Here is a 23,453-nt window from a genome sequence, read left to right on the forward strand (position 1 = left end):
CCTGGCCCGCCTCTCCTTCCTTCAGCCCGTCTCCGGCATCCCCCACCCCTGTCCCTGTTTGTTTAAATACCGGCCTCGGAAGTACCAGCCCCATTCAGAATCAGCCTCACTACCATGTTTCTTCTGACTTCAGTCTTGGTAGCAGTTGTCTGCCTTTTGATGGTGTGGATCTTTAAACATGCTGACGGAGGCACCCAGAGAAGGAAGGGGGAGCCCAGCGCCAGGGCCAAGGCTCGCCCCTGGGTGGATGAAGACTTGAAAGACAGCACTGACGTCCACCAGGTGGAAGAAGGTAAAGACACTGGCCATGTTGCTTGGTTTCCAACTTCTGTATTTGTACGATGAGGGCAAATGGATGGTGGGGCTTATGGAGAAGAAGAAACATAGGCAGGTCAGTTTCATCATCAACCTCCGTCATGCAAACAAATCAGTGTGTGACAGAGACATCATTTCTCTCTGATGGTCAGCTTGTCACCTGCTGGCACCAAGCTCCCTTTATTCCTGGGTCCTCAGTAAAAAGCTGTTGAGGGGGTGACATTTTCCCTGGCTCCAGCGCTCTGAGGCTGCTAAAATCTTTCTGAAGGGGCAACATCACAGGCTTGAGGGGGGGCTGCGGGTTAAGTGGTCAGGTTTTGATCAAGAACTTTGGAATAAAAAAGGGGCATCTAGCTAGGGGCTCGCTACCCTTCGTTGCACCAGCCCTGTGGGTCACAGATAAGAGTGGCTGCTGTCCTCCAATCCGAGTGTCCAATTCAGTAGACAAGTCAATAAACAGGAAAACGATAGAGAATAAAACAGAGACGGACTGGGTGGTTCGTCTGATTGTAAGCTGTTTTGAGAAGGCTTGGGGCTTTGGTGGGGCAGCTAGAAAAAGGCTGAACCAGGTCTGGGAGATTACTAGGGTATGAATACAAAGGTTAGGAGGCTGAGAGGAACAAAAAGAGCCCGAGTCCGGTGTCGCTGCCAGCACGATGACGGGCTCGAATCCAGGCGGCAAGGGGATGAAAAGAAAGTTTAAGAGGAAAGAATGAGGACGGGAGGGACACCAGGAGCCATTGCAAACAAGTGTCGATTTTATTGTTTATATGCACAGCTTTTCTAATATGCAGATACAGGAAGTTCAGGGAGTTAAGGCACAGTAGGTTCTGTTTAAAATTAGGTTAGTTTCTTCCTTTTGGGGTCAGTCTGTCCTTCATCCTGCTAACTTCTTGATAACAATATTTTTATCTTCCCTGTTTGTACCCAAAGTTCCTGTTATAACTGGGCACAATGTTCGCGACCTTTTGATAAACATTAGCAAAAAGGGGCTTTCATCCGTCCAGAATGGGCTTCACCTGCACTCGTCATGCACCGATCACCTCGGGGAAAACGTGGGTGGAGGAGTCCCGAGAGCGTAGGCTCAACCTTACTGAGGCATGCACGAACGCCTGCCTCTATTTGGGGAGCCTGTGCTCGATCGGTCATGCTCCTCCAGGCCGAATACCCTTAACGGGCATGGCGCGCTCCACAGTCCGGAACCCCAGGGAAAGATGTCAAGAAGATGGAAGGACTGTACTGACCAGGGGAGGGGTGAAAATGAAATGGGGTGTTGAGGGCGGGCCGGGGCATGGTTGACCTGAGAAAGAAGAGGCGATGAAGGAGGCAGGCAGGAAGCGAGACGTTCTGGAGGAGCTTTGAGGAGTCTGTGTTTGAGGTTTATCTGAGGTGGTTTTGTTGGGATGGATTCGACTTGGAAGAGGCTCAGTGACTCTCAGCTGTGGTAGTAATGCCTTCACCCTCCCTCCATCCAACAGAGGCCACCTGGCAGTGTGTATGTGTGTTCTGAGTTGTCCTAACCTCAGGACCGGGGGGGTGGGGTATAGAGTTGGCATTCAGTGCTGGGAGCCGGCAGTGCTGAATGTAACGCCCAGGAGGACCCAAATCCAGGCAGCCTCCTACTCTCCCCCACTAACCCTGAAGGCCGGTTACGCCAGTCGAGAAACACTTCCGTTGAATGGGCACGAGACCCTCTGTGAAGCTGAGTAAGGATCTGTTCCAGTAACGATGGGCTGGGCGGTGGTGACAGTGCCATGCAGAGGAAGGGGTGAATTAGAGGGACGGTCAAGGAAGAACAGTAGGGTCTACTAATAAATTAGATATCAACAGAGGAAGAAGAGGGCACGATTTGGAGACTGGAGGAATCAGCATAACAGCTGTCATGAATGGGTGAGGGGAGGGGATCCGGTTTAAAGGGGAAGTCGTTGAATGTAGTGCAGGACGCGTTAGATTTGAGAGGATAGTGACCCACTGAAGCAGAAAGGCAGGGAGGTTTCTAGGTGAGGAATGCAGGCCAGAGACACGGATTGGAGAGTCACCTCTCCAATCAAAGAGAGTCACCTCTCTTTGCTTGGAACTTGGAAAACGAATGAATTCACTGGGGGGTATTGCTAGAGAGAAGGCTGAGGTTAGAACTTGGGGGGGCGGGGGGGCACCTTCAGATAAGAGGAACTGCCAGGAGGAATGGACTCAGAAAAGAAGGCGTGGGAAAGGAGGGCCAGGGTAGTAATAACAAGCCCTCACCTAGCACTTCCCGTATGCAATGTCACTTTTACATATGGTGAATATTTAGTCTTCATAACAATACAGTGAGGCAGGCACTATTATCATATCCGTATTACAGATAAGGAAACAGGCTCAAGTCAGTTAAGTCACCTGCCCAAGCAATTAGTGGTAGAGTCAGGACCCAGGCAGGCTGGCTCCAGAGTCCAGGCCTACAGGCAATTCGCTAGGCTGCTTTTGCAAAAGAATGACCCAGAACAGAGGGGGCAGGAGATGGCCAGCAGGGTTAAACATTCCCTGAGAGATCAGAGGTAGTGTGTATCGAGGAAAGGCTGCTGGATTTGAAGACCCAAGAGTTTGAGGGATACAGAGGAGTTGATAAGGCCGGTGGGGAACCAGGGACCTGGGGCTGGGCCTGAAGGCTGGGAACAGAGAGCAAAGCTGTATGGTTCCTCTCTGCTCCTCCACCTAATGACTCACTTTTAATCCTCTGCCTCTCCACTCTCTCTTCCTCACACAGAGAAATGAATTGAACACATAGTGGCTACTCAGCAGCCATGAGCAAATCTTCCCTGAGTGCAGAGTTCATAGTCTCTTGTTGGGATTTTTGTTGTTTACATAAGTGATGCTTCCTGAGGTCACACAGGCACACAGGTGGTAGGTAAGGACTAATGTTTAAACTCAGTCTCCTCTGCCACCCAAGTCCCTGCTCTTAACCATTGGGTGGGTGGACACAGTCTAAGAGAGGATGTATAATTGGAGGTATAACTGGAGAAGAGAAGGGATTCCATTACCAAGGAAACATGAGATGGTTTTGATAACAGCAAATAGATACCAGATTCAAACCATTTTGAAAATTTACAATCAGGGACAAAACAGTAAAATAAGTATTGTGGGCCATTCTAGTGTGAGTTAAGGAATATATGGGTACCAATCTAGCCTCCGCCAGCTCTGATTCACAAAGAATTCCTATTTGACATTCATAGATCAAGGAATCAGCCTGTGTGGGGGGAGGGGGTGGGGCGAAGGGTCGGGGGTACAGAGAAGACATGCGGATTAGAAGTCAGACACAGACTTCCTCTGGGGAACCAGTCACACCTGTTAACACATTTCAGTTCCCTGTTTGTCTGTAGCAGAGGGCTGAGGAGGAAAATGACTGGTATTTAATCTCAAAGTGGAGACCTCAGACCTGCTCATTGGATCAATGACAACACATCTCAGTAAAAGCTTAACAAGTCAACCAATCAGAGATGGATTCGCTCCAGGACCAGCCCCTCTGAGGGCCAACCGGTCAACAACAGTCTCAACCAAGTAACACTGTTCCTGCAGATGACATCAACACTCCTACATGCCTGGAAGTCCACCAATGCCTGAGCTCCATGCTTCCCAACCAAGTGGTGTGCAAGAGCTAGCCTATGGGGCTAGCGAGAGCCAACTGATAAATGCTCAGGAAATTTGTGGGCCATTTGTTCAATTGCCAATAGCTTGAGATCGGGCCGTGATGGGAGTGTTTATGCTATGGAAATTGGCAAGTGCTATAAACCAGGGCTCTTTTTCCCCTCTTCTCAGCTAGTTTACCAGCACACCACTGACAAAAGCACTGCGTAAGGGCAGCACTTGTGACCAGCATCGTTTTCCTTTGCCCTAGGAAGCAAAAAATTCAGCTTCATCTTTGCATTTCATCATTCTTTGGCACACCTACGTGTGCACAATTCTGCATGGCTAATTTTAAAAGGCTGGTCTACCAGGGCTCCGGTAAGACATTATGGTTCTAGGACAAAAGACAGGTAACAAATTCAGATGAGAGAAGATTAGGGAAAGGAAAAGACTTGAATGGAGATGTTGTCCTTGGGATCAAGTCTGGGTGGGTTCTGCTGGGGAGAGTGAAGCTCAGCACAGAACACTGGGGACCCCCGGGGGGGACACCACGAGAGGTAAAGGGGCTCAGAAAACAAGTTCTGTCAACTTCACCTGGGATAGCGTTGCTCTCTACAAGGCCTTTCCATCTGGACGTCCGCAGACTCCCCAGCCCCCAACCACCCCTGCTGCTGCTAGTGAGGTAGTGAGTGTATATTGCAGTCAGGGAGTTGAATGGCTGAGAGGCCCACGGAGGAAGCAGAGCGATGGCGGAGACGGTGGGAAGGAGTTCTCTGAGCCGGTGTTGAGCCTTGAAGCCGCTCTCATTGCCACCTTCAGAATCTGTCTACTGTGAGAGCCGTGTCACCCTGAGCCTTATTAATACTGGTGCTCAAGCCTCCCCCAAAATTTCAGGGAGGGAACGAGGATGACATGACACAAATTGGCCTTGTAGTTTCATAGCTGGAAAACGGTTGGCCCATTTGCAAAGATTTTGAAGTAGAACTGCAAAAACACCAAAGCAATTCACGTAGAGAAGCAGCCAGAAAAATGCCTCTAAGTTAAACATTAAAGGATAGCCGTGGCCTAGAATTACTTGGTCATTAAACCTAATTATGGAGCAATTAATTTAGGATTCCTTGGCATTAAAACAATGATCAAAGGCGTGTTGGTCTTGGTGTCAAGAGCAAACCCCATGTGTGGCAGCACAGGACTTACATTAAAAGCAGACCACAGCAGCGTGCGTTTATTTTAGGATATGTGGGCTCCATAGCTTGATGAATCCCCCAGAGTTGCTTGGCTGGTCTGGGGTGGAGGCGGGAGAGCTGCGGAACAGAGGCTGTTCTCTTTCCTCTAGTGAGGGCTAATGCCTTGGGGGCAGTCAGGAGTTCAAGAGGAAGGAGAGAGCTGTGCCTTTTTTTTTAATCAGTTCACTGCCCTGAGATCCCTTGGAGCTTCTTTCCCAGCTGGCTCAGCCTGTCCCCTTTCCCGAGGCCAAATGTAGACTTTCTGCCCTGGGAGAGGCTCCAGGAAGAGCAAGCGCGCCTGTGCTCTGCTTGGATAGCCCTTCTGGACAATCCAATGCAGTGGTGGTTGGGACCATTTGTCTGCTGTTCTCAGAGGTAAGGCTGTGCTGATAAAGCTCAGGCAGCAGCCCCTTCATTCCGCCAGAGCAGGAGCGCCTACCTTGGACTTCAGCTGCTGCAGAAACTGCCAAGTCATGCGCCTCGGCTGCCTTTCGAGTACACAAATGCTGAAGCGACTCGAAGTTAAAGAGACCTTGCAGGCGTTGGCTCATTTTCCACTTACTGACTGCGGAGGTTGCTGGACTTCTTGACAAATGGTGTCAGAGTATCACTGCTGTTGAAGTCTTTGCTGACACATGTGATAAGGTTCGGGGTTGATACTGATGACCTCTGGGTTCGGTTCAGAGTGGATTGCTGGAAAGCTGACAGCTGTCAGTTGCCACTCTCCCATCACACTTACTTCCTCAAGCCAGCAGGGACCTGCTGTGTGGCATGGGGGTGGATACACTTGTGTATGGCTGGCTCACTTTGCTGTGCACCTGGAACTAGCACAACATTGTTCATTGGCTGTACTCCAATATAAAATTAAAAGTTAAAAAAAAATGTATGCAGTGTGGGTCCCCACTGTCCCGGCTAGTAAAGCATAAAAGGAGAAGTTTCTCAGCTCTAGCTAAGCGTGCACCGCGGTGCCTGTTGGTACTGTAGTTGGGTTCTCAGTCTCTCTGAAGCCTCCCAGGGCCAGGCCCTGGCTCTTCTTGCTCTCTTTCCTCTGTTCCTATTGTCATCCTTATCTTTATTTGAGGGCTCCCAAAGTGACGTCTGGCCTCCTGGACACTTCCTGCGGTCCTCCCTTATCCTCAGGGAATACGTTCCATGATCCCAGGTGGATGCCTGAAGCCCTAAGTTTTTTCCTGTACATGTGTACCTGTGATGAACTTTAATTTAAATCAGACACAGTAAGAGAATATCCAGATTGCCAGCGTCACTACTCACGTGCTTCGGGGTCATTATGAAGTAAGATCAGGGTTGCTTGAACACAGCAGTATCCTGACAGTTGACAACCGAGAGGCTACTACGTGACTAATCGGGTGGGTACGTGGACAAAAGGATGATTCACGTGGGTGGGGGACGGAGCACGACAGGCACGAGGTTTCATCGTCTTACTCAGAATGGTGCACAATTGAAAACTTATGAATTGTTTATTTCTTGAATTTCCCGTTGCATATATTCAGAACAGAGCTGGCCGTGGGGCACTGAAACCTCAGAAAGAAAAACCTCTGATAAGAGAGGATTACGGATTACTGTATTGGGGGGGAAACCACTGATTAAGGAGTTAAGAAACCTAGGCTATAGTTCTGGCTCCATGAAGGATTGCTGCGTGGTCAGGAGAAGTAAATTGTGCCCATTCATTCCTATTTCTACTTTTGTCCCACCTTCCCCGGATGGTTCATCTCTCATCCTCTTATCTCATTAAGAAAGTGTCAAAAAAAAAAGAAAGTGTCAAGTGTCTTTTCTTTTTTTTTTTTTTCAGATGTTCTTGTATCAATATAACAGTTGTAGTCAGTTGATCTACCCTTGTGGGTGTTTTTGGTAATTCGTTTCTATGGCCTTCTCGTTAAAAAAAAAACAACCCACAAAAAAACCCTTGATTGTGAAATGTAATATGCTTACTAGAAAAGTGTATAAAAGATAGATGAATGGCTTAACAAATAATTTTAAAGCAAAAATCTATATAGTTATCACTTAGATCAAGAAATATACATTTCTAATACTCCATAAACCCCTATATGTTCCTTCCCAGTAATAACCTCTTCCATACCCTATAGAAGTAACTATTATTTTGAATTTTATGGGAATTATTTCTTTGCTGGTCATTCTATTGGAAAATTACATATAAATTTTTTTGAGGTCTAGGATACTGTTACTTATTCCAGGGAATATTCACTTTTTCACCTACCAGAAGAGGAACATTCAATACTCTGGAGCAACTTTAATCTGAGGTCAAGGCTTACGGTTCCCTGGATCACTCACAGATATTACCTTAGGCTCTAAGGCACCAGGGCTGGGTTACTTACATTTTACTTACTATTGTAACATAAATCTTCAGGCCCTGGATGGCCCTGGGGATTTGACTTTGGTCACCATCCTTTTATCTCAGCTCAGCCTCATGGCGGTTTCTAGGCAACTGGAAAATATTCTCTGGACACTTGAGTGCTGATCTACCTCTGTGGGTACTAACCTTCACCCAGATTTTGACTGTGATGTTCTACAGCCACAGATGAGCTCTTCAGTACTTAGAAGAAAATGTTCTAAATGTATTTTACTAAGGATTTTAGCTTTCTTTACTTTAGAGGTTTGGTGTAAATTATGTAAATAACCATTACTGGAAGTGAAAAATCCTTTAGTAAATGTCACGAGAATCAGAATCATAACAAAAACATCAGTTAATCTATGGCATCAAAGTAGATTTGTATCTACTCAAAGAAGGAAGTGACAACTAATTATTTTCTCTCACACAGTTGAAGGCATGAGATATACATGATGTCAGGCAAATATTCATTGGCTTTTGGGTGGTTGTGAATGATGAAGATATATGATAGCATTATATTCAGTTTTCTAAAGACACAGTTTAGGTAGTATAATAATAATTCAGATAAGGCATACACATGCACACAAATAAACCTTAATGGTTTAAAACAATCTAAATTTGTTACTTTAATGAAAGTAAGTGCTGGGCATTTTCAGCAATTTTATCATCGTGGACTCTGATTATCTGTTCTTATCTGAGGAGGAGTTGCCTCCTACTGGTGATATGGCTTCTCTGCACGTGTCCCCATCAGGCTGAAAAATATCAGAGCAGATTTAGGAAAGTCTTCAGCCTTTGTGTAAAAGAACCATCTACTCTTTAGATTCCACTGATAGTTTCAGTGTCTATTTCTTGGGCAGACTTCTTGGAGAAACCTTATTTATGTGATTAAAATTCCCTGAAAAGTCCGACTCACATCAACTCATTCTGGTTTGCTGTACCAAGGTCCACTTTCTGTAGTAGCCTCTTTTTGGTATCTTTTGCCTCCTAGATTCTAGGAGTTGATGAATTCCAACAACAACCAGAAATCCAAGGCTAATTCAAGATAAGCAAGGAGTATATATATAAATATATATATATATATATATATATATATATATATATATACTCCATTCAAAGCATTCCTATTTTTAATACTTTTTAACTTTTTGACTACAGCATCTTAGAATTTCTTTCAGTTGAAATCTTTGTAGTTCACATTTAAATCTTTGTAGTTCAGATCAAAAGTATTGTCTACTCATGGGTTTGAAAGGAATGAACAAACACAGTATTCAGAGGTAGAGCTTCAGCTTCACCTATTGAATCCTCCATTGCATCTTCATCTTCTGTAAGATCTTGAGCTACAGATAATGGGTCTCCACCGCTCTCTGAACAGGAAGGAAATGGGGGAACCAGAAGTGGCAGAAGCAGGCAGGTGTAAAGATAAATTTGCTGTAGGTAAATTGAACAGATTTTTTTTCTTATGGTGAATATTTTTGTGTCTTCTTTAAGAAATCCTTCTTCTCTACAGGGTCATGAATATAGTCTCCGATATTCTTTTCTAAAAGCTTCAAAAATTAGTCTTTCATAATTAGAACTGTGGTGAGAACAGGCAATATTCATTAATTGTCAATATCTGATGGAAGAGTTTCAATGTTTCACCACTAACTATGTAGTTGGTTCTGGGTTGTTTTGGTGTTTTTCCCCCATAGTTAGACTTTATCAGGTTAAGAAAGTTCCTTTCTACCCCAATTTACTAAGAGATGAATGCCAAATTTTATCAGACACCTTTTCTGCATTACAGTGATTATTAGCTTGTGAATGTAACAAACAACATTGCTTTTCCAATGCTAAGTTAACCTTGCATTCCTGGGGTAATCCCAACTTGGCCAAAGTGTATTGTTTTTTTTATATATTGTTGAATTCTGTTGACTAATAGTTTGGTTAGGATTTTCTGCATCTATATTTATGAGAAAGTTGAGCCTGTAGCTTTTCTTTCTTTTAATGTCCTAATCAGGCTTGGTAGCAAGTGCGTGCTAGTCTTATAGAATGAGTTGCTGGCGGATGTTTCCTCTATTTCTATTCTTGGGAACAGTTGGAGAAAATTTAGCAATAATTGTTCTGTGAGTGTTTGGTGGAACTCCATCACCAAGCCATCTGGGCCTCTTCCTAAGGGAAATCTTTTTTTTTTCCTCTGGCTGATTTTAAGATTTTATATTTGATTATAAAAGGTGTGGGCTTCTTTTCTGTTATACTGCTTGGGATTTACTGGGCCTCTTGAATCTGTAGATCTGGCATTTTTCATCAGGTTTTCATATCAGTTATTCTCTTTCAAATATGGTCTCTGCCACATCCTCTTTCCCATCTCCTGCTGTCACTATCATCATGTATATTAGAACATTCTTGTTCTGCTTTATTTTTTCTTGATCATTCTTTTACGTTTTCTATCTTTTGGTCTTTCCTTGCTCTATTCTAGATATTTTCTTCTGAGTAGTCTTCAGTTCATTAATTCTTTCTTTAAGTATGCCTAACCTGCTATTAAACCCACCCACCAAGTTCTTAATTCTATTATTTTATTTTTCAGTTCTAAAAGTTCTATTTTAAAATATTTTCTATGTCACTTTTCATCTTTTCCTGTACCCTACAGATTTATATACGTTTGTCTTTTTTTTTTCCCCTCTAAACCTAGTAATCATAGCTGTTTTATCTTTTGAGTCTGATAATTCCAATATTTGGAGAATTTGGTGTCTGACTCTATTTTAAAAAACCTATTCTGCTGTTTCTTGCTCAAGATATTTTTTTTTGTATGTCTGGTTGTCTTTTGTGTGTTGCTGATAATTGTACTTAAAATATTTATATGTTGGCATTTGCTTCTGCTGGGTAATGGGGGTATTTTCAGGCAGGACCACACTATTCCAAGTTCAAGTTTGAGGCAGGACCCATCAAAATGTTATAACCTCTTGGGTGCCGATTTATTTATGTATGGCTGTGCCATGCGGCATGAGTGATCTGAGTTCCCTGACCAGGGATGGAGCCCATGTCCCCTGCAATGTAAGTGCAGTCTTAACCACTGGACCACCAGGAAAGTCCCTGATTTATTTATGATTCTTAGTTTTTCTAAGGATGTAGTCTTGGGGTCCCAGCTTGTTAGACTTCCCATTGTATATGGGCCTGAGCTTTGATTTCTGTCCCTTTTGATCTCTGAAAATATAAAAATAAAAATTCAAATATATCGGGATTGGCAGATGTTATCAGGGCAAATGCAGCTTCTGTGCTTATTTACCTCTGCAGGATCATATTTTCCCTTCACTTTTGGCCTGGGAATTTCTTACTATGCTGTCAGTAACCCAATGATTTTAAAACGGCTTTATAAAAAATTATTTATTTCAAGATCTTAGTGGTTTTCAGGGGACTTCCCTGGTGGTCCAGTAGTTAAGACTCCATGTTTCCACTGCAGGAGACACGAGTTCAGGGAACTAAGATCTGGCCAAAAAAAAAAAAAAGATCTTAGTGGTTTTAAGCCAACAGAGATTGTTTCAAATAAGTTAGTTCACCATTAACAGAAATTTACATTTTTCATCTTTATATACGTAAAAGTTTTCTTTTTCTTGATTTATAACCAGTCTGGGCTTCGAAGGACAGTCAAGATCAGAGTTTAAGGCTTCTGTAGACCTATTTTTCTCATTTTTTTTTTTGATGTTTTTGAGCTCATATCCTTACAGAGATTTTTTTGTGTGTGTGTGGTACGCGGGCCTCTCACTGTTGTGGCCTCTCCCGTTGCGGAGCACAGGCTCCGGACGCGCAGGCTCAGCGGCCATGGCTCACGGGCCCAGCCGCTCCGCGGCACGTGGGATCTTCCCGGACCGGGGCACGAACCCGTGTCCCCTGCATCGTCAGGCGGACTCTCAACCACTGCGCCACCAGGGAAGCCCCCTTACAGAGATTTTGAGAACTTTATTTCCTTCTCCCCAGTGACCACCTTATGACTGTAAGGGAGTAAAAACAATTTTCTCTGGCTGAGACACCACTCCCCCATAATACAAAAAAGATTAACAAGAGAAAAACAAGCAGAAGTTTAATGACATGTAAATCTCTTGCGTACATGGGAAAGACCCAGGAAAACTGAGTAACTCCCCCAAATAGCCTTAGCCGCTACCTTAATCCATCTTCAGATAAAGACAAAAGAAAGGTGTTGGGGACTGGGGAGAGCCAGTTATGGGAGGTTATCAGGAAAAGCAGAGTAAACAAGGGTAAGATTGTTACAGAGATTTAAGTCCACACCTTCTCTGTTGACAAGAGTTTCTTGTGATTTAGAATCACCCTTCTCTTCCTGGTACAGAGGGTGAAACCCTTCCAAATGGAGATTTCCTTTATAAATGTAAATGTCTCTTACAGAAGCGTGACTTCTGCTCAGGTTTTCAGAACTTCTCCTGTGTCTGCGTTTCCTAAAAATAGTCAACTCAAAAGAATTCTTATGCTAAAGAGACATATTTGGGGGGAGGGGCATATTGCAGTCCCCTTCATGACCAGGAGAGATCCTCTAATTTGCTGTCTTCCTTGTTCTTACTGACAGATGCTGACGAATGGCAAGTGTCAGAGGAAGAGGTGGAACACATCCCATTCTCCCACACCCGGTATCCTGAGAAGGAAATGCTTAAGAGATCCCAGGAATTTTATGAACTTCTCAGTAAGAGACGGTCTGTTAGATTCATAAGTAATGAGCAAGTCCCAGTGGAAGTGATTGATAATGTCATCAAAGCAGCAGGTCTGTAAGTACACAGTGGGTCTTTGAGAACATGCACTACAAGTGACAAGAGTGGAGAATGTTGAAGTTCAAACACAGTGAATACGGAGCTCCAGTGGCGCAATCGGTTAGCGCGCGGTACTTATATGGCAAACACAGTGAATAAAGCCTGGAATGATAGGTTTACCTGTGAAGTCTTACCCAGGTGTTGGCTGACTGCCAGGCACAAGATGATTTCCACTTTCTACAAATTTTTAACTATTACACCCTTCTCGGGAGCAGATGTGACAACAGTTCAAAACTTCTGAAATTATTCAACATTATAAAATGTATGAAGAATGAAGATTTCTGAACACATTATTACACATCGGAAAAGAAACATACATGTCTCTTTTGGGAACCGAATTTCTTACATTACACACCATGACGCTCTAGTACTGTATTCTAATGAACTAGCAAAATTTATTCATGTGAATTCGCAAAGTCAATCAAAGCCAGGCAAACATTTTCCCCTCTCTTTTGCTTTCTATTTATTTATTATTTATTTATGTATTTGTCTGCTTCGGGTCTTAGTTGCGGCTCGCAGGATCTTCGTTGTGGCATGCAAGATACTTTGTTGCCACGAGCAGGCTCAGTTGTGGCACCGGGGTTCAGTAGTTGCAGCACGTGGCCTTAGTTGCCCCACAGCATATGGGACCTTAGTTCGCTGACCAGGGATCAAACCCACGTCCCCTGCATTGGAAGGCGGATTCTTAACCACTGGACCGCCAGGGCAGTCCCCCACACGCATTTTCAATGTAAATTAATATCTATTGCCAGAGGAATAGATGAGAATGATAGAAAAAGGGAGAGGAGATATGAGAAAGCCTCCATTTGAGAGTCTCCTCTGATTGGATTCTTATTCCTATATAAATCACATTTAAGTTCATTTGTAGAAATTATTGCATGACTACTATAAACCCATTGCCCAAATTAAAAGGAAGTAAGAATAAAACAGTTCATTTCAGTTAAGAACACAAATACACTAGATTGGTGAGTCCTTTATCTAACTAATAGCAGTTACTAAATTTCTTCTGTGTATAGATCTGTATCTAAATACGTGGGTGTGTGCATATGACGTTCAGAGAGGTTTGGCATAATTGAAAACATTAAGGGGTAATTTATTTCTTGTGTTTGGTGACACCAATATTTAGTGAACAGACGACACGTACAAAGTGAACTGGAATCCCTCTGTTCGGAAATTTGGGCTTTATGTTTAGATTTGACTTGCATTTCACAGTTCAATCATGCCCTCTCTACCATGGGGACTGGTGGATGGCAAACTCATCAAGGCTGGCAGGCCTGAGACCCCCTCCTGTAGAGTTTATGCCATTGAACTACTCACTAGGAAGAAAGGAATACTTGCTTCTGAAATATACCACCAGTGGGTCACCGTGGTCTACTTCTAGAAACAGCCATTTCTAGGACAGAGGGGTGACACCCAGATCAGAAGCTGGGCCAGCCCATGGCTGGAATCTATTTTTTTTTAAAAAATATTTTATTTATTTAGGCTGTGCCAGGTCTTAGTTGTGGCACGTGGGATCTTCAGTTGTGGCATGCGAACTCTTAGTTGCAGCATGCATGTCGGATCTAGTTCCCCTCCTAGGGATCGAACCCAGGCCCCGTGAATTGGGAGCACAGAGTCTTACCCAGGGGACCGCCAGGGAAGTGCTGCTGGCTGGGATCTTAAAGGGAACTTAAGCTCCTTGGGTCCCATGATGCACTATGAAGCTTTGTGCGGGATATTGGGACTGATCCAAGGGTGGGCTGAGGTTTCCCCAAACCTGTGAGAGCTGGAAGACGCTCTGCTGTGTGTCTGAGTGCCCAGGGCCAAGAGTTCTCATGTGTTCACAACAGGGCCACAAACCCCCCCAGTGCCACACTCAGAACCTTGATATAGGCACTAAACAATGTATAGTTCATTTGCCTTTTGGAGATGCTTTTGAAACCATTTGCCATTTAGATTTTGCCATTTCCAATAAACTTCATGACTTGATCGTTTTTCAAGAATATCCAAACAAACAGCGTTTTGGAGGCTGTTGGCTGTCAGAGCTTCCCATCCGCGTTCCCTCATTGGTCACAGAGTAGTTCCCAGGGCTGTTTTCTCTCACGTGATTAGAGAAGCAGTGATAAATTCCCCAAACCTAGGAACTACTGGCTCTGATCTCAGTTAGTTGGTTTGGAGACCCTGACAGAGGTGCTGAACAAAACGGGCCTGGCAGCAACATCCCAGAGGCTACCGCCAGGCATTTTGTGTGTCAGGTGATCTAACTTCATTTTGAGCAAATATGAGTTATATTTATTCTTAATTAACAGACTCAGATTTTTCTTGCAGTTTTAATTTCTGATTTTAATTTAATGGGTCATAGGAACAGCTCCAAGTGGGGCCCACACAGAGCCCTGGACCTTTGTGGTTGTGAAGGACCCAGATGTGAAGCATAAGATTCGGGAGATCGTTGAGGAGGAAGAGGAAGTAAACTACTTGAAGAGGATGGGACCTCAATGGGTTTCAGACCTGAAGAAACTGAGGTACAAAAGTGGGCAGAATTAGGCATGTTTGGTTTGGCTTTCCTAAAATGAAATAACTATAACTTTAATTTCCTGGTTTTGTTCTAGGCGTTAAAAAGTTTCATTTTACCTGTGGAAGAAATAATGGAAATTAAATCAGGCCTCACCACTGAATTGCCTCGAGCACATGTTTTGCACCGGGATGAGGGATGCCGACTGGAATCACATCTGGGTTCACATCTTAGCTCTGGTTTTCCAGTTGCAAGACCTTAGGCATTTGCTTACTCCCTCTAAGTGTACCAGTCTGGTTTCTCTAGAGAAACAGAATCAATGGAGGACAGAGAGAGAGAGAGAGAAAAACATAGAGAGAAAGAGATTTATTATAAGTAATGGGCTCAAGTGATTATGGAGACTGAGAAGTCCCAAGACCCAGCAGAGTCGATGGAATAGTTCCAGCCTGAGTCCAAAGGCCTAGGAACCAGGAAAACCAACGTGTAAGTTGCAGTCCAAGTGTGAGTGCAAAGGCAGGAGAAGATGGATGTCCCAGCTTAAAGACAGTCAGGCAGACAGAGAAAATTCTCCCTTATTCCATCTGTTTTGTTCTATTCAGGGCTTCAATGATTTAGACGAGGCCCAGCTACGTTGAGGAGGGCAATTTGCTTTACTCAGTCTGCCAATTCACATGTTAATCTCATCCGGAAACATCCTCATAGACACACCCAGCATAATGTTTAACCAGCTATCTGGGGGCCTTGTGGCCCAGTCAAGTTGACACATAAAATCAACCATCACACTTCTGTTTTCTCACGCAAAACAATAATGTTAAAAACTTGGTATCAGGATTAAATAAGATAGAGGCTAAGAGTGGGGCCTTAGACGCTAGAGTGCTTGGGTTCAAATATGAGGTCTACCACTTATTAACCTATCTGTGCCTCAGTTTCCTCATCCATAAAATGGGAATAAGTCTAGTATCTACTTCATTATGAAAATTAGATGAATTTGTAAGCACTTAGAACAGTGATGGCACATAGTAAGGGCCATATGAATCTGGTAAATAAATAGGCTATGACCCATATAATTATTAGTAAATTGTGAAATACTTCTCAGGATCTTGAGTGAAGTAAATTACATTTTCCTATAAATAGTCTTGTACATGATCTCACTCAGCAGGCTTTCATTTTAGTACGTGTTTAGTAAAAGTACAAATTTAGCAGAGGTATAATATTCATTGGGCATTGGTAACTTTGCAGGCTTCCTTATCTCCAGGGAAGAAGCGGATTGGAATTCAGTGTAACTGGCTTTACCGTGAAGCTTCAGCGTATTCGGGTAGACACGTGCGAGGTTTCATTTTTTTTTCTGGAAACTACAACTATACTTGTTAATCCCACTTTTCCCATTGAGGACCAGTCACCCTACACAATATCTAGGATGGATTCCATAATTTCCCAGTCATTTTCGTGGTTAAAACAGTCACTTTCAATGTTTTCAGCCTCAGCCTTGTCCTTTTAAAACTCTGGTCACAGGGCCCTCTTTACAAATACTGCCCTCCCCACAGAGGCGTCTCCTTTCCCTTCTAAGCCCTTCTCAGGCGGAGCGTGCGGGGGGCGGGTGGGGGGGGGACGGGACCGGGGCACAGATATTTGTCCTGATCGCTCAGAAGGCCCTGAGGGGAAGCCAGCTCGCGTTCTTGACACGTAGAATCTCAACCCTGGGCCTTAGCGGCCAGTTCCAGCAACAGCCATCCAGTACCCACCGTGACACAAGCCTAAGAAAAGGCAGCGGGGCCTCCATCTTGTGGGGCAGAGAGGGACTTCTCCGGTAGCTATAGGGCTGGGTGGTGAGGAGGATGGCCTCTGAGTCCTACTCCTGTCTCGTTTATTTGCCCCAGAGGACAATTTTTTTCCTGAGATAATTTAAACCCTATAGAAATTGATGTCTCTTGGCGTTGTAACTTATGGCTGTGTTCTGGAATAAGTGCAGGATACTAATAATGAATATGTAAATCTCATTTGCATATTCATGAGAAGAAACGGATGGGTAAAGTCGAGTCTGTCTTCTTAGAGAGATGCTGCGCTCTGTGTGAGCATCACCTACAAACACGCTGCCAGCCCCGTCAAGGCAGCATCAGCTGCTCTCTTGTCTCTATGCTCAAAGCACCTAATACACACCTTCCGTGCACTTAAAATAGCCATTACCACAGAGTTATTTAATTATTGGCCTACTTTTCTTCTCATTTTATAGGCCATATTTTAGAAACCTTTGTGGTACACCAAGATACTCTTGAGAATCCAATTAACATTATAGACTTTCTCTGCAGACAATATGCGTGCGCGCACACACACACACAGACAGATACACACACACACACACACACACACACACACACACACATATAGTGTCTCTAGGGTCCAGGGACCTCCAGTTTAAAAAAGTCTTATATTGTAGCACCTAGCACAGTGCTGATGCATAGTAGGTAATGAAATAACTGTTTGTTAAATTGCATCACAAATGAACATATGTCCCATAGCCAGTTTGAGTCAACTCTGAAACTCCTAGCTGTCGTCTTGATATACAATCTGGTCCAACCTGTCCATCAAGCCTTCTTCTCCTGCCGCTGGCGCTGGCGTGAGACCCTTCACCCCAGGTGGAAGGTGCTAATTGTCCTTTCCTAACAGGCCTCAGCACGTTGCTATCTTTTTATTAGTTCTAATATGATGTCATGATACATTCTTGTAAAATGGAACAAACTCGGAATACTGGCTACCAATTATGCCCAGGCAAAATAAGTACAGAGATTAGTAAAAATTACTAACCTGCCTCTGACCTAGTAAATTGCTTATTCTTCACCTCATATTTAACCATTGTTTTGAATGATTCACTGTAAAATAATACGTAGTAATAATAATAATATTAGCTAACACAGACATGGTACTATGTACTAGGTACTACTCTAAGCACTTGATCTATTTGGACTGATTGTACTGTCACAATAACCATTTGAGGTGCGTGTACAATCGTACATTTTACATTTGAGGACAGTGAGCTGTGAGGAGGTGAGTGGTTGGCCGACGTGGCAAAGCTAGTTGACTCCAGATTTGTTTGGTAAGCTGTTAACATTCTCCCGCTTTGTAAAGAGAAGAAGAATTGATACTAGTCAAATGTGAATAAGCTGGTTGAAGTCTGGTAAAGTAGCTTTGAGAATGTAATGTATAGAAATTAGCAGTGTACAAGGAAATGTAGAAAATACACACGTGGGTTTAATGTGTTTTAAAACAAGGAAGCATAACTAGGCTAAGAATGAAATGAGTGGTGACTATCTCTTGCTTACTTTTTTTTTTGGTTTGCGGTGCGCGGGCCTCTCACTGTTGTGGCCTCTCCCGTTGCGGAGCGCAGGCTCCGGACGCGCAGGCTCAGCGGCCATGGCTCACGGGCCCAGCCGCTCCGCGGCACGTGGGATCTTCCCGGACCGGGGCACGAACCCGTGTCCCCTGCATCGGCAAGCGGACTCTCAACCACTGCGCCACCAGGGAAGCCCTCTCTTGCTTATTGATGACATAATTTACCCTAAGGAAAAATTCCAAGATATAGCATTGTATGAGTATCTTTCCTTTGAATATCTGTGCTGGAGTGAAGCGTTTGCCAAAATGTGTGGGCCGGGTAATGAAACAGAGAAAGATATGCTCTTATCTGGAAAATAAAAATGGAAACTCAACATCTATACCTCCTGTGAGTTATCTCCCACTCCCACAAAAGTTTCCTTCCTTTTCTCCATAACTAGGCTAAGAACGTTACCATCTGCCCACCTGGAATTTCGGTTCCAACTCACCATCACCTTTCTCTTCTCCCCTGTGGACTCCTGTGCCAGATCTGTCAGCTCCTGCCTCTACAACTCCCCAAGTTCTCCTGGGCCATTGCCATTGTCTCCTATCTGGTCCCGTGTGAGCTGGTCCTTTGCCCACACCAATCTGCCTCTTTCTGAAACAGATCCTATCGTGCGATGCTTCTGTGCAGAAGCTTGTGATGACTTTCCATCACCCGCTGAACAAAGTCCAGGATCCTGCAAAATCTGTGTGAAAACTGCCAGCCTCCCAACCCATGCCCCACCACGCACACCACCCTCCAGCCTTCCAGGCTTCTGAAATTCCCTGTGCGGCCAAGCATTCTCCTTCTGTCTCTGCCCTTTGCTTATCTCTTCCCTGGGCTGCCCTTCCCAATGCCTCTTCTCTAGCTGGCCTTCGGTGCCCCGCCTCAAGAGAAACTTTGGAAATATTCTGACAATCTTATTCAAAACTGACATTTTATTTTTGGTCTCCTAAGGCCCTTGTCTTATATTTCTTTAATAACACTTACCAGGTTTTAGTTTGCTAAATTTGGCTTACTGCCCTCTGGGTTATAGGATCTATCTTTGTATCTTTCAGCATTTCACGCGTCTTGCTATGTTAGGCCCTTATTAATACCTGTTTACTGACTTGGGATAGAAAAAGGTAAACGTGACGTGAACAAAAATCCTACTCTTTTTCAATTTAAACATAAAAGACAAGTAAATGTTGCTATTTTTAATGTATATAAGGTGGTAAACAGGGAACAAAACAAACCATTAAGAGAAAATATTCTTCTGAATATCTTTTTTTTTTTTTGTCCTGAAATGTAAATGGTCCTGTCGACTAACACAGCCTGACTGTAGGGACCAATGGCCGCTGGGGCTTTCGCGGTGCTGATCACCTTTCTGATCAAAGACGACATGGCTAATCCTTTTTCCTTGCCGGCCCTCGGAGACAACTACCACTATGCTGCTCCTACTCGTGTCTCATGGGTCTCTGAATATCTTTTTTTCCCCTTTAGGACCAGCTGGATTAAGGAGTACTTGGACACAGCGCCTGTCTTGATTCTCATTTTCAAACAAGTGCACGGTTTTGCTGCAAATGGCAAGAAGAAGATCCACTACTACAATGAGATCAGTGTTTCCATCGCTTGTGGCATTCTCCTAGCTGCCCTGCAGGTATGTGACCCTCCCACTGGGCCCAAGAGAGAGACTTCATACTTGGAGGCCAACTGTGGTTTTATTTGAGAATTTCAGCTGAGTCACTAGTTCCGCGACAGGAATTCCTCAGTAAGGGAACTCTGGAGTAAAAACTGCCTCTGGAAACCTGGATTGGGGAGGATGACGTTTCAGACAAGCTGGCATCCTTCCTGGAAATTTACTTATAACATTATTTAAGGGTCAAAAAACGGTCGCTGTGTTTACCTTCATCTGTAGCGACATGAAGCTTTAAGGGCTTTAGGAAACACGCATGAAGAGCTTCAGAGCCTGAAAGTTCCAGGGCCTGGCTTCTCAGCTGTGTTTCCTGTTGTCTGAGCCACTGGGATGATTCAATAGCTATAAGGGGAACTCTGTCATAGAGCTCCTGTCCTCACAAGTTGAGTTTACATCGTATCGCATTAGAAAGATGTCCATGTGCTTAAAAAATTTCCATCTACGTAGTGGCTACAGCCATGCTAAGCGTGAAATAGAGCAGCATTGAGGTCTGCCTTTCACATGATTCAAAGTCATTCGCTCAGCAGATATTTTCTGAGCTCCTTCTATGTGGCAGATCCCAGGAGTCACCAGGAATAGTCACCTCGTGAACTGTACCTTCTGGTGGGGACCGCGGTCCTGGGAGAGGGTGGAGAGTGACAGTAAACACGTGAAATAAATAAAACAAACAGGATTATAAGAGCGAATGAGCCTACCTTCAAGGGACAGTAGATTCCCAAAAACTATGTGCTTCCTCATTATCTCAAAGAAAAATGTGTTTGCTGAAAACTTGCAAGATAGTCATTGTGACACAAAAGAGGAATGTGTTTTTAGATGACTTGAAAAACTGTTCCAAAGGAGCTGGCATCCTATTTACCTCCCGACTCTGTAACAGATACAGGAGTTGCTGTGCAACATCAGACCGCAGGGCACCGCCCCAGTCCTAGATAGGGTTCCCGAAGAGGCAGTTTAGGCTTGGTGTGGGTTCCCCTCGCCTGTGGCTTCTCGTGCATTCCAATCAGCAACTTTCCCCACTTTACTGTGGAGTTTGCTGCCCTCTAGCTTTCTGTAAGGCATACGTCTGTGTGTAGGTCTTGATTTGTGAAGGAGGAAGGAATCTTCTGGAAGCCCTTGTCTGGGCAGATGGCCCAGAGACCGGAGGCGTGCTCGACTCCCAAAGGCAGTTCCAGAACCTCCTTCTGGTCCAGTCTTAGCGATGAGCATCTGACGGGAAAAGCAGGGGGAGGATAGAGAGGGCCAACTGGGAAAGTGTCTTGAAGCTACACGTGATTTTTATTGGATGCTTATTATTCGAAGGGGCTGGGAAGAGGCTGGTGGAGTATTTCCTCTACCTCTTACATACCCCTTGGCCACCAGGTCCTCCACTGGACATAGATATTTTCAGCTGGGGATGATGCTCTGCTTCCACTGTTGGTTATACAACCACAGGAACTGCCTTTTGTTTTTCCATTCCTTTGGTGTAGTTGGATTCCCCAATTTTTTCCCATAAAAATCACCATTCCCATTTCTTAAGCATCAGTGAAAAATGCCTGGTATTTTCTCCTCTGAGAAGCTTCCCACCGTTTGGTTAAGAGAAGGTGGGGTCTGAGGAGGTCGAGAAGGGCAGGTAAGATTCAAGACACCATGGACCAAGCTGGTCGTCTCTTTGCTGCCCAGCTTCCGGGAAATGATGGGACAAGCAAATCTTATAGGGACTAGAACATGCCCAGGCTAGAAGCAGAGCTGGGGTTTTGCCTGCTGACTTTAAAATGTTTTCTTTTCCTCTCCCGTTATAGAACGCGGGACTGGTGACCGTCACGACCACTCCTCTCAACTGTGGCCCCCGTCTGAGGGTGCTGCTGAACCGCCCTGCAAACGAGAAGCTGCTGATACTGCTCCCTGTGGGGTACCCCAGCCGAGAGGCCATGGTGCCTGACCTCGCACGCAAACCTCTGCATCAGATCATGGTGACTGTGTAGCAGGACGCAGGCAGGGACGTGCTGGAAGGCGGTGCCCCCCACTCCTTTCTCCTGTTCCTTTTGGGAGTACAGGCTGCTCTCTCCCTGGGTGTTCCATCTCCCTGGCACTCCAGTCCACAGGACTGGCCTCTCTGTGTGTGAAGAAACCTTTGCACTTTCTACAGCGCTTTGAGTCTGAGAAGCCCTGAATCCGATAGTGTGATTAGCTGAACCGTACAGAGTAAGAGATGAATAGGTATGTTCTCTTCCATTTCTTATCCGCTTTGGAAATGCATTAAACTTTTGCTAAGAAAATGCCCTTGGTTTTTTAATTGTTCCAGAAAAATCCCGGGTGATTTTTTTTTTTTTAATTTTTTTTTTTTTTTTTTTTTGCGGTATGCGGGCCTCTCACTGTTGTGGCCTCTCCCGTTGCGGAGCACAGGCTCCGGACGCACAGGCCCAGCGGCCATGGCTCACGGGCTCAGCCGCTCCGCGGCTGTCACCCTCTGTCTTCCCTTCCAGGGGCGCTGCTCACACAGGTACACTCAGAGCTCAGATAATTGCTCATCAAAAGCAACTATCCCCTTCCACTGTCTTTTTTCTCTTCTATTTTTTTTTTTTTTAAACTCGGATCTCTTCAGAAAATCTCTCCTGTCTCTTTTCACTTCATTTGTGTGTCACACGGTACATTGATAAGATCATCCATAGTATCATTGATAAGAGTCAGAGCTGGTGACAAATCTGTATCAGAGAAAAGGAAGAATTTTTTTCCCTTTAAAATATAATTAGAGGGACTTCCCTGGTGGTTCAGTGGTTGGGACTCGCCCTTTGCACTTCTGAGGGCCCGGGTTCGATCCCTAGTCGGGGAACTAAGATCCTGCAAGCCACGTGGTGTGGCCAAAAAAAAAGAAAAAAGAAAAGAAATAAAAAAGAAATAAAACTCTTAAAAATATGTACATATAATTAGATATTACAAGAACCTGTGCTGTCGGCCTCTGAAGCACCCAGAATCTTTTAGAATCTCCAAAATCTTCCATCAAAAATCTTTTTTTCCCTGAACGTGCTTTTCCCCAAGTCTACACATTTTACTAAATACAAACTTTCTTATATTTTGTTTCTATTCTTTTATTTTATTATTATTTTTTTTTGTGGTACACAGGCCTCTCACTGTTGTGACCTCTCCCGTTGTGGAGCACAGGCTCCGGACGCGCAGACTCAGCGGCCATGGCTCACGGGCCCAGCCGCTCCGCAGCACGTGGGATCTTCCCGGACCGGGGCACGAACCCGCGTGCCCTGCATCGGCAGGCGGATTCTCAACCACTGCACCACCAGCGAAGCCCTGTTTCTATTCTTTTAAAAAAATTATTAGTATTTATTCCCATCTTGCCCCTAGGTTCTTCATGACCTTTTTTTTTTTTTTTTTTCCCCTTAGATTCCATATTTTTTTTCTTCTCACTTTTCACCATTATAAAGCCGGCTGGCCTTTCTGGCTTTCTCTTCTTGCCATTCCCCCTCCCCCATACATTATTCTGATCCTGGTAATAAAAGCCTAATAATGACAGGTGAGGAGAGACCTTTCTTAGCAGGTTGGAGAGAGGGGAGGAGACAGTGTAGCTTCATATGTCAGTATCACCATCAAGGTCACGTCCAAGAGACAGTGGAGACAGTGGGTATAACGGTTGAGCACATGAGCTTAGGAGTCACC

The 23,453-nt window shown here is 44.5% G+C and overlaps 1 protein-coding gene across 2 annotated transcripts; it reads left to right on the top strand.

The window, feature by feature from the left end:
• The first annotated feature begins 98 nt into the window (after nt 1–98).
• IYD (iodotyrosine deiodinase) lies at nt 99–22,056 on the top strand. Of its 2 annotated transcripts, XM_059083495.2 has the most exons (5): nt 99–292; nt 12,059–12,250; nt 14,638–14,797; nt 19,619–19,775; nt 21,587–22,056. In XM_059083495.2, the coding sequence occupies exons 1-5, from the start codon at nt 115–117 to the stop codon at nt 21,767–21,769; spliced, it is 870 nt and encodes a 289-aa protein (XP_058939478.1). In that variant the 5' UTR covers nt 99–114; the 3' UTR covers nt 21,770–22,056. The 2 variants fall into 2 exon arrangements, with proteins under 2 accessions (XP_058939478.1, XP_066867494.1); XM_067011393.1 differs by lacking the exon at nt 99–292 and having other exon boundaries at nt 12,059–12,182; nt 21,587–21,903.
• Nucleotides 22,057–23,453: the final 1,397 nt, after the last annotated feature.

Source organism: Kogia breviceps, chromosome 13 (genome assembly GCF_026419965.1).
Source record: "Kogia breviceps isolate mKogBre1 chromosome 13, mKogBre1 haplotype 1, whole genome shotgun sequence".
Lineage (NCBI taxonomy): Eukaryota > Metazoa > Chordata > Mammalia > Artiodactyla > Physeteridae > Kogia > Kogia breviceps.